General features: G+C 48.4%; 2 protein-coding genes across 3 annotated transcripts; one reads left to right on the plus strand and one right to left on the minus strand.

The window, feature by feature from the left end:
- The first annotated feature begins 2,376 nt into the window (after positions 1 to 2,376).
- On the plus strand, positions 2,377 to 6,569 carry LOC125521106 (single-strand DNA endonuclease 1). 2 transcript variants are annotated; one of them, XM_048686155.1, is made up of 14 exons: positions 2,377 to 2,572; positions 2,661 to 2,818; positions 2,956 to 3,017; positions 3,108 to 3,235; positions 3,333 to 3,384; positions 3,456 to 3,528; positions 3,685 to 3,758; positions 4,217 to 4,276; positions 4,422 to 4,578; positions 4,668 to 4,767; positions 4,903 to 4,985; positions 5,076 to 5,176; positions 5,284 to 5,414; positions 5,578 to 6,569. In XM_048686155.1, exons 1-14 carry the CDS (start codon positions 2,505 to 2,507, stop codon positions 6,527 to 6,529), a joined length of 2,199 nt encoding a protein of 732 aa, XP_048542112.1. In that variant the 5' UTR covers positions 2,377 to 2,504; the 3' UTR covers positions 6,530 to 6,569. The 2 variants fall into 2 exon arrangements, with proteins under 2 accessions (XP_048542112.1, XP_048542113.1); XM_048686156.1 differs by having other exon boundaries at positions 4,422 to 4,569.
- On the minus strand, positions 6,500 to 8,042 carry LOC125521108 (molybdate transporter 1-like). The gene has a single exon (XM_048686157.1). The coding sequence runs from the start codon at positions 7,982 to 7,984 to the stop codon at positions 6,596 to 6,598; it is 1,389 nt and encodes a 462-aa protein (XP_048542114.1). The 5' UTR covers positions 7,985 to 8,042; the 3' UTR covers positions 6,500 to 6,595.
- Positions 8,043 to 10,418: the final 2,376 nt, after the last annotated feature.

The following is a 10,418-nucleotide window of genomic DNA, read 5'->3' on the forward strand; positions in this document are numbered from 1 at the left end:
TAGCACGCTTCGCACTCCGGGTACTCTATCGCAATCAAACAAGCACACAATAAGCAATCAAGCAAAAGCACGGGTAAAACTCAAATAAGAGATCTAACCAGAAAGTTCAACTTAAGACCTCCGGTTTGCAAAAAAAATCAAATCAAACGAAACAACAAAACTCAAACGGCGAGAGAAACAAGCTTCGTTTACTAATCTGGACCTAGGTCAAATTTTACAGTAGCAAAAACTTGTTTAAGTTTGTTAAACAAAAAGAGGGTTTCGAGGCGAAACTCTAGGCGCTTGAATCGCCTGATTTCGATAAACGAGCGAAAAGTTATACTAGAACGAAAATCGGATCAGAAATCGCGATCGAAAATAATCGTGGAAAATCTGAGAAAAAGAAAAACTGACGAACAGGCTAACGAACGAACGTTCGCTGTCTGCTGCTAAACGGTGAAAACCGTTCGTAAAACCGAACATAAAAACGGGCGTTCGCTAAATAACTAAATCGAAAAAATAAGTTGAACCGGATCTAAAAAGAAAACGGATCTAGGGTTTACGAAATAAAACCGATCGGTTTAAAAAAAACAGGCGACTACCTCGAACTCCGGCGGGCTCCGGCGGGTCGGCGGTGGCGTGGGGCTCCGGTGGGGCGGCGGCGGGCTCCGGCACGGGGCGGCGCGGGTGGCGGGGCGATGCGGCGACAGGGCGGCGGCGCGGCGCGCGAGGCGAGTTGGCGGCGGCGGGGCGGCAGCGGCGGATCGGGCGGCGGCGGGCTAGGGTTTCGGGTGGCTGGGGCGGATCGGGGCATCGGGCTTTAAAAGCCGGCCCGAGAAGTCCTGGCCGAGTACGGCCATAAGTCGGTTGACTTTTTTTTAAATAATTTCGACATGCAGAAAAAAGAAAGAAAAGAAATACTAAACGGGCTCCAAAAATTCCGAAATAAATTTTCCCCGTCCTCTAAAAATAAGTCGGACAAGATGAACATTTATTTGGGCCTAAAATGCAATTTTGAAAAACACATATTTTTCCTAATTCAAATAAAATAGCGACAAAACTCCGAATAAAAATCTTGTTTGATTCTAATATTAAATCTCTGATATTTCTTTATTTTGAGGAAGTCATTTTATCATCTCTCTTTTATTTTTAATAAGAGAAATATTTCAGAGAAAAATAATTAAAATCAAACGATCCTTTTTTCATAATTCGAGAAAAACTCAAATATGAAAAATAACGAAATCCCCAACTCCCTCCGTAGGTCCTTGAGTTGCGTGAAATTTCTAGGATCAACCAAAATGCAATAAAACATGATATACAATGATGCTCTAATGTATAACATTCCAAATTAAAAATTTGGGATGTTACAAGAATGAGCATCCTCATGCCTTTTGTTCTGATAATTGGGATGAGCAGCCAAAATGGCACTCTAGCCTCACCTATATTCCTTTTCTCACAACCGGAATGTTTTGAATCTTTGTGGGCTTTGAATGATTTAACATCCCACTTTTATCTACCTCTCTCTGAAGTGGCATATGTGTAGTATTAGGAACTAGATCAATTTTCTGCAAGCCATGTAGTTGGCAGAGGATCCTAAATATTGACAAATATCCCATGGTTCTACTATTTATAAGGTTTTCAAGGCTGACAAGCTCCTATCTATACATTCAGAACCTTTGCCAGTTATCAAATGGCTTTGGAAAACCTGTTGCCAGCTTAGGCACAAAAATTTCTTCTGGTTATTGATAAACAACAGGCAAAATACCAAGGCTATGCTGTAGAGATTTTTTCCATATAAAATTGCACATATGTGATGTGTCATTCACAAGTTTTGGAGACAAGAGATCACCTTTTCTTTCAATGCCCTTTTGCCCAAATATGCTGGCAATATATGTGGACCTCATGGCATCCTTCACTCTCAAGTATACAAGATGAAGTTGCTCAGCTCAAACAACTCCTCAATTTTCCTTTTGCTCTTGAAGTCATTATTCTTACCTCATGGGCTATCTGGACTACAAGGAATGCTTTTATCTTAAAGGCATTTCACCAAGCTTATATACCTGCAGGCGCAAATTTAAGAAGGAAATGAAGTGGATCACATATCGGGTCAAGAGAAATGACTATAATGGTTCGATGGTCAATGCTTTGAGAAGATTTGTATTCGGTTGTATTTGTTGTTCTTTTTCTTGCTTCTTTAGGACCTGTATAGTTCTTTCTTTCTTTTGAATCTTTATTTGTACTACTATTTATAGATGAAAATCAATAGAAATACGCAGCAGAGTTTTGCTGTTTCTCTAAGAAAAAAAAGAACTGTAAGCGTATTTTGTGACTACGTAAACTCGTGAAAGAGGCGTATCCTATAGAGCACCCCATTCCGAACAAATTACCCAGAGAACAGCCGCTTCCAGGTTTGAAACTCAAATGCAAATCCAAATCCCCCCCACCACGGCCACCGCCCCCCTTTCCGCCGCCGTCGTCGCCGGTGTCCCCTCCGGCTCCGGCAGTGCCCAGCGGCGTTAGCGACCATGGGGGTCAAGAACCTTTGGGACATTCTCGACTCCTGCAAGCAGAAGCTGCCGCTCAACCACCTCCAGTGAGTCCCAAAACCCTCGCTCGTTCGCGTGCGTGCGCCTTACTCCCTCGCCCGCCCCCGCTGATTCCTCCATGGTTGGCGGTCTCAGGAACAAGAAGGTGTGCGTAGATCTCTCCTGCTGGCTCGTGCAGTTCTGTACCGCCAACCGCTCGCCGGCCTTCGTCAGGGACAAGGTCTACCTCAAGAACCTCTTCCACCGCATCCGCGCCCTCCTCGCCCTCAACTGCAGCCTCATCTTTGTCACAGGTCAACCTCGGAATCTCCCTCGCCCTACCCTACCAACAGATCGTCGGATCCCCACCCGGGTCTCTGAATACGTAGCACGGGGGAAACATATTTCGTCATAAAATTCAGTTCTTGGATGTTTTCTTGTTTATCTTCAGATGGGGCAATACCTTCAATGAAGCTGGCTACTTATAGACGTCGGCTAGGATCCAACTCTGAGGTCATTTCTTGTTTACCCACACTGGACACTTCTTGGAATATGATGCAGCCAATTCTATTTGTTTAAGCCCAGTTGCTTGATTCACTTTAGGCTGATTGTGATGACACGAGTTCGCAACCATTGACCTCCCTTAAACGGAACAAGGGATCAGAATTCTCGCGCATGATTAAAGAGGCGAAGCATCTTGGCTTGGCCTTAGGCATCCCTTGCTTGGATGGGTAGATTTTCTCTGCTCCAATCAATCTATTTATTGATAATAAGATCTGAAATTTTTGACAAATGCCCATAACTGCATGCCATTGTGTTATTTAACAGCGTCGAGGAAGCAGAAGCACAGTGTGCATTGCTTGATTTAAGCTCATTGTGCGTAAGTACAATACTTCTCCTAACAACCCGAATGTCATGTCTGTTACTTATTTATTGTTATGTTATTTTCAGGAAGGCTGTTTTACATCAGATTCAGATGCTTTTCTTTTTGGGGCAAGGACAGTTTACAGAGATGTTTTCATAGGTAAAGCTGAAGGCTAAGAATTGTTGGTTTGTGGAGTTTTACTATAATTAAAAAGAAAACTTATATTGCACTGTCTGCCTTTTGTTGTTGTTGCAAAGTGGTCCTGTTCGTGTAGCTTAAATTCTTGTGATTTGCTCATGTTCGCTCTCAAATTAGGGGACGGTGGTTATGTCATTTGCTACCAAATGGAGGACATAGAGAAAAAGCTTGGTTTTGGCAGGAAATCACTGGTATGTTACATGTTCTATCCTGCCCGAGTTGATCTTATATTTAGAAACGGAGGGAGTAGAATGCAAAATTTGATCTTAGAGAGATGCAACAAATTATGTTGGGAATAGTTCTATTTTGTTCAACTAACACAGTGAAAGTAGTACAATCACGAAAAGGATTTAGAGGAGGTACCAAATAAAATTGTGACCTTTGATACTAGAAAAATTTGCCAGTGAACTAGCATGCATCAGTTAGCTAGAGATCACTGGAAGTTGCACAAATAACGAAGCTGCCTTGTGCCATTGTTCAACTACAATACCATGATGCTACCTGCCTCCAAACTATTTAGAAGACTCAGTTTTGAGTATTATACTTCTGCTTCATCCAGAGTTTCAAAGTGCTTCCTAGTTTCTAGTCCGAGAATGTACATATTTGATCTGTTTCTCTGACCTGGTTCTAACTCTTCCAAACTTTCCAGATATCATTTGCATTGCTTCTTGGTTGTGATTATTCTAACGGTGTTCATGGCTTTGGCCCGGTAAGTACCAAATGGATAGTTTCTATTTTTGGACTGCTGACTCTTAATACTCAGTAAGTTCGTTTAGTGTGATTGCATTGCACTTGCTCTTATACTTTACTATCTGAAACTCTATAGTCTGTAATGGTTCTTTTAAGTGCTTCAGGAAGCAGCATGTCGTCTTGTCAAATCTGCGGGAGATGATTCCATCCTGGATCAGATTTTATCTGATGGAGTAAAAGCTACAAGAAAGTGTAAAGGGAAAAAGGCCGGCATTGACAAAAACAAGGGTGGTGACATATGCACAAGAACAGGTACCTCTGGTAAACAAGTTCTTGCTCTGTATTTCTGTGGCTATGCAGCTATATCAACCTCATTGTACGGCACATCATGCACTGTATTTTTCTTACAGAGGTTGGGATGAGCCAAGATTCTGGTGGTCAATTCCGTGAGGTAATAAACGCATTTCTAGAGCCAAAATGCCATTTGCCTGATTCGGAAAATGTGCGGAGGTAATTAATTATTTGATAAGTGCACTACTGCCTTGTGTGGTTTTTTAGCTTCAGCTACATAAAACCGTTGAAACTGTCCTCTGCTTTATTTTTCTGTCCTTCTCTTGATTGATGACTATTGTTTTCTGTCTATAGGGTATGCTGCCAGCACCCATTTCGTCATTCAGAGTTCCAACAGATTTGTGAGAAATATTTTGAATGGACCCCAGAGAAGACTGGTATTTGACATCTTAACCTGTTATGTCTGGATTGAGCGGCCATAGGAAGGCAGCATAACTATTTATTTATGCCCTTGAATATGTCTGCAGATGAATACATCCTTCCGAAGATAGCTGAGAGAGAACTTCGAAGGTTTTCAAATCTTCGCTCGACATCTTCAGCTCTAGGAATAAAACCATTGTTGAGTGAGGTAGTAGCTTTGCATGCTCAGGGTGTTTCTGAAGTAAACATTCTTGTTACTTGTTGTTGAGGATACTTTCTAGTTTCACTTATCAAGTCTAAGCATCTAATTTGCAGATTCCAGTACCATGCCCTGTATTGGCAATTACGAAGCAACGAAAAGTTCATGGAAGTGAGTATTATGAGGTTTCATGGAGAAACATGCATGGACTCCAATCTTCAGTTGTTCCAGGGGATCTCATCAGAAGGTTAATGATTTCTTTTCTCGTATTCTATCCTGCAATAGCCAAACACTAGCCCTATACTGTGGCTACTATAAGTACAGAAGTTCAACTGTAACAGCACAATATCTTAGTTTGCGATAGTATAAAAATGTGAACCTTCTAAAGTATCCTACTTGTGCAATTACAGTGCGTGCCCAGAAAAAATAACCGAGTTTTTGGAAAAGAAGGATGAAGAGAAGAAGCAAAAGAGGAAAGCTAGGCCGAAGAAATCAGCACAAGCTGCAGTAAAAGATGTTGATGCGCGGCTCCAAGAATTGATGCTTGGTATTGAGTCTGAATGCGCCACGTTTCCGCCTGCAAGCAATTGTCCTGGGACAGGAGATGTACACCGCATGGCACCTAGCATGGCTATCGTTGATCTGTCTTCTCCATCTCCGCCCCTCCGGGCTTGCAAGTCCCAAAAGTTCATCGGATCAACCACAGCTGTGATGAATGGGGTTGATTTGCTGAGCGGTATGATGGAGTCACAAAGTAGCACCCAGTCAAGTGTTGGTCAGAACTCTGAGTCACAAAATAGCACTCAGTCAAGCGATGCTCAGAACTCTGAGTCACAAAATAGCACTCAGTCAAGTAGCACCCAGTCAAGTGATGCTCCGAGTTTTACCCTTGACGACGACGTGATTGATCTGTCCTCACCCCTGCCTCCAGTTGCTGAACGACAGCCTTGCCGCTTCCAAGACTTGCCACCTTATGACGGAGCTGAACGAAGAGCTCTGACAGATTTAAGCAATTTCCCTGAGAAAAGCAGCATGCTGGGCGCTTCAGATAACAGGCACAAAGCTGGTGCAAGCGACGGTTGTGCGCTGGTCGAAGCATCGCCACCAGTCATCCATGGCGCTCGGATGTTCAGTGGCCGAAGTAATGTACCGATTGTTTCGTTGGCAGAATCAGAAGCTGGCGCCATTGATCTGTCATCTCCTTCACCGGTTTTCGACAGGAGAAGGAATGGTAACCATGTCAAAGATGCAATAGACATTAGTGAAGCTGACAGTAGTGTCGTGTGTCCTGATGATGATGAACATGAGAGGAAGGCGAGAGAGCTCAGATCGTTTCTGAAGAGCATTAGAGACGAACTGTAGTATTTGAACACACGATCAATTTGGTGTATTTGATCGGATACATTTGTGTAAAGTTTGCTTGCTTTTTTACATGGAAGAAACTGTCCAAGCCCTGAGCAGCAGCAGGCCGTGCGCCACCATGCCGCACAGGAAGCCCAGCGCGGCGCTGGAGCCGACGAGCGACACGGCGGTGCAGACCAGCATGACGAAGGCCTCCGCCTTGGACGACATGTCCCTGGCGGCGATGGCCAGCTCCACGCCGGCGAAGAGCAGCAGCACGCCGAGCAGCCCCACGGGGAAGCTGGCGAGCACGCGCAGCACCGAGCCGCCGAGGAGTAGCCCCAGCGCCAGCTTGAGCCCGCCCAGCGCCGCCGCGCACGCGCCGCTGCGGCCGCCGAACTTGTACTGCCCCGCCAGCCCGCCCGCGCCGTGGCAGCACGGCATGGCGCCGAACCAGCAGCCCACCAGATTCATGGCGCCCATGGTCACCGACACCGACGTCGCCGACGCCTCCTTCTCCGGGAACAGGTCGCGCGTGAGCTTGCACACCGCCACCACCGAGTTGAGCACCGACAGCGGGATCTGCGGCACCGCGCCCTTGATGAACCCCTGCTTCCACGCCTCCCTCGATATGTGCACCACCCGCATCCTCGACGGCCCCGCGCGCAGCTCCCTCAGCGCCGCCGGATGCCGGATGATGGAGAACACCACGCCCAGCACGAACACGATCACCGCCGACGGGATCGCCGACGCCCAGCGCCGCCTCCAGCTACGCCAGCCTCCGGAAGAACGGCTGTTGTTTCCTTCTCCATCTTCATCTTCTTGGGCTCCTTGGACGTGGTCTTGGCCGGCGCCGTTGACGAGGACGATGAAGCATACGGCGGCGATAGCGAGCACGAGGCCGTCGAGCCCGGCCCATGGGCGGAGCTTCCCCACCGCAGACTTGCCCTTGCCAAGGTCCTGCTCGTACCGTATGTACTTGACGGCGGCCATGGCGAAGTTGAGGCCCTGCGCGAGCTGGATGCCGCGGACGACGGGGAGTGGGACGAGCCAGTAGACGAGCTTCATGAGGCGGGTGACACCGAGGAGGAGGACGAAGGCCGCGGTGAGGATGCCGGCGGCCATGATCTCCGGGATGTCGAATGAGGGGTCGGAGAGGGCGGTGGCGGCGATGGCCTTCATGGGCTGGACCGGCATGGGCACGCCGTAGACGAGGCCCGTGACGGCGTTGTAGATGCCGGTGAAGATGAGGGTGGTGCCGAGGTCGAGGTGGCGGGAGAGCGCCAACGAGAGCACGATGGGGATGTAGGTGCCCAGGTCGCCCATGGCGCCGTTCAGCTCGGACCACGCCGACCGGAAGGACAGGTTGTCGCGTGCCCGTTCAAGCAGGGAGAGCGGTTGCTTGGTGCCTCCGTCGCCGGACAGCGCCTCCGGGTCGGAGAGCGCCGTGGTGGCCATGGCCGGTGCAGACGTCATCTTTTTCGAGTGGGGTGCTGAAGTTGTTAGCTTAGGCGCCAAATGCGGTGCAGGATTTATAGGAGGGAGGGAGTTTGTGCACATGCTAGTGGCAAGCACTCCATCAGACAATTTTTTTTGGGTCATCAGACATTTATTATGTAGCAAAAGATTTGCCTCATTAATTAATTATGCACAAGAGAGTTGCCCAATTAATTAAGAGAAAACCGACAAAAACCGTCACAAACCGCTGAACGGCACCTACACAACACCTCACATAGAGGGCCTCGCCAAGATCACACATTAGCATTACTTCTCCCCAACAGGTGCCATCACCCCCTAATCTTCGAGCAAGCGACACTGACTTTGCCGAAGACGAACATCGACCCAACCTTCACCGTAGAGGTTATGCGGAAACACAAGAAGGCATGTGCCAAACTTAGCTACCCACGCCAAGGACAGCGCAACTCCGACTCTGAAGGATAGTTCCGAAGGAGAATTATGCAAGGCTGGCGCTGTGAAACCGAACGGACCACCCGCTGCCTGTCATCATCGCCATAGGAGCCCTGCCGCCGCAACTACGATTTCACCACAACAAAACGAGCCGAGGTAATCCCACGAATACGTCGGAGAAGAGCCGACTACCACAACCATTGTACTCCCTCCGTTCCTAAATATAAGTCTTTGTAGAGATTCCAATGTGGACTACACACAGAGCAAAATGAGTGAATCTACACTTTAAAATATATCTATATACATCCGTATGTAGTTTGTAGTGCAATCTCTAAAAAGACTTATATTTAGGAACGAAGGGAGTACATCACACACTCCCATCATGGTTACAACAGAAGACCCGACGCCAACACCACCATCTTCCACTAGTCCCATTGCCAATTCCTAGCTCCAAAGACAAAGTCTTCGAGAGGGGATACGATGCCAAAGCACCGTCATCGTGCGATCACACGGATCTAGAGTTTCTTCCGAAGCTGCATGTATTGGGGCTGAGAGTACCTCGACAATGCCCGTAGGAAGGAGACGACGCTCGAAAGTGTCGCCATCGCCAGCTCCAAAAACTCTGGAGACAAGCTTTCGCTCGGACCAACCTCTTGAGCACCAAACAACACACATCGGCAAGTCCACCATCGAGCTACCATGGCCAAATCCGTCTGAATCTGACACCTTCTCGCTAAGGCCCCACACTAGCCACTCCGCTACAACACCACGTGTCGTCGAAGCACACGCACATAGGCAGCCGCCCCATAGATCCTCACACTTAGATAGGATGCCGCCAAGGAGCGCACGTGCCAGGACCGCGCAATGCAAATACGCACAACCCCGACCCGCTTCTTGATTAGCCCACCAACGACCCTCCCTCCAACTCCTCGGCAGGTTGCTGCCCAACCATCCCTCTGTTGCAGCAGCCGACCCTCATGCCATAGCAAACGGTTTGCAGCACTTTCCACCTCGTGGCGATCCGTTCGATCCTCTCATTTTGCGATCTCATCATTGCAATAAGTGTTGGGGAACGTAGTAATTTCAAAAAAATTCCTACGTACACACATGATCATGGTGATGCATAGCAACGAGAGGGGAGAGTGTTGTCCACGTACCCTCGTAGACCGAAAGCAGAAGCGTTAGCACAACGTTGTTGATGTAGTCGTACGTCTTCACGATCCGACCGATCAAGTACCGAACGTACGACACCTTCGAGTTCAGCACACGTTCAGCTCGATGACGTCCCTCGAACTCCGATCCAGCTGAGCTTTGAGGGAGAGTTCCGTCAGCACGACGGCGTGGTGACGATGATGATGTTCTACCGATGCAGGGCTTCTCCTAAGCACCGCTACGATATTATTGAGGTGGACTATGGTGGAGGGGGGCACCGCACACGGCTAAGAGATCCAAGAGATCAAGTTGTGTCTAGAGGTGCCCCCTGCCCCTGTATATAAAGGAGCAAGGGGGGAGAGGCGGCCGGCCAGGAGGAGGCGCGCTAGGGAGGAGTCCTACTCCCACTGGGAGTAGGACTCCCTCCTTTCCTAGTTGGAATAGGAGAAGGGGGAAGGAGGAGGGAGAGAGGAAGGAAAGGGGGGCGCCGCCCCCCTCCTTGTCCAATTCGGACTAGAGGGAGAGGGGGTGCGCGGCCTGCCCTGGCCGCCCCTCCTCTTCTCCACTAAGGCCCATCTTGGCCCATTAACCCCCCCCCCCCCGGGGGGGGGGTTCCGGTAACCCCCGGTACTCCGGTAAAATCCCGATTTCACCCGGAACACTTCCGATATCCAAATATAGGCTTCCAATATATCAATCTTTATGTCTAACCATTTCGAGACTCCTCGTCATGTCCGTGATCATATCCGGGACTCCGAACTTCCTTCGGTACATCAAAGCACATAAACTCATAATATAACTGTCATCGAACTTTAAGCGTGCGGACCCTACGGGTTCGAGAACTATGTAG

This window comes from Triticum urartu, chromosome 7, assembly GCF_003073215.2.
Source record: "Triticum urartu cultivar G1812 chromosome 7, Tu2.1, whole genome shotgun sequence".
NCBI lineage: Eukaryota > Viridiplantae > Streptophyta > Magnoliopsida > Poales > Poaceae > Triticum > Triticum urartu.

What these genes read in the sequence shown, in the direction of transcription:
- LOC125521108 (XM_048686157.1), bottom strand. Translation starts at nt 7,984, where the DNA reads ATGACGTCTGCACCGGCCATGGCCACCACGGCGCTCTCCGACCCGGAG.
- LOC125521106 (XM_048686155.1), top strand. Translation starts at nt 2,505, where the DNA reads ATGGGGGTCAAGAACCTTTGGGACATTCTCGACTCCTGCAAGCAGAAG. An exon ending in CAGCCTCATCTTTGTCACAG is followed by an intron (nt 2,819 to 2,955) that starts GTCAACCTCGGA and finishes GTTTATCTTCAG; the next exon opens with ATGGGGCAATACCTTCAATG. An exon ending in GATTCGGAAAATGTGCGGAG is followed by an intron (nt 4,768 to 4,902) that starts GTAATTAATTAT and finishes TTCTGTCTATAG; the next exon opens with GGTATGCTGCCAGCACCCAT.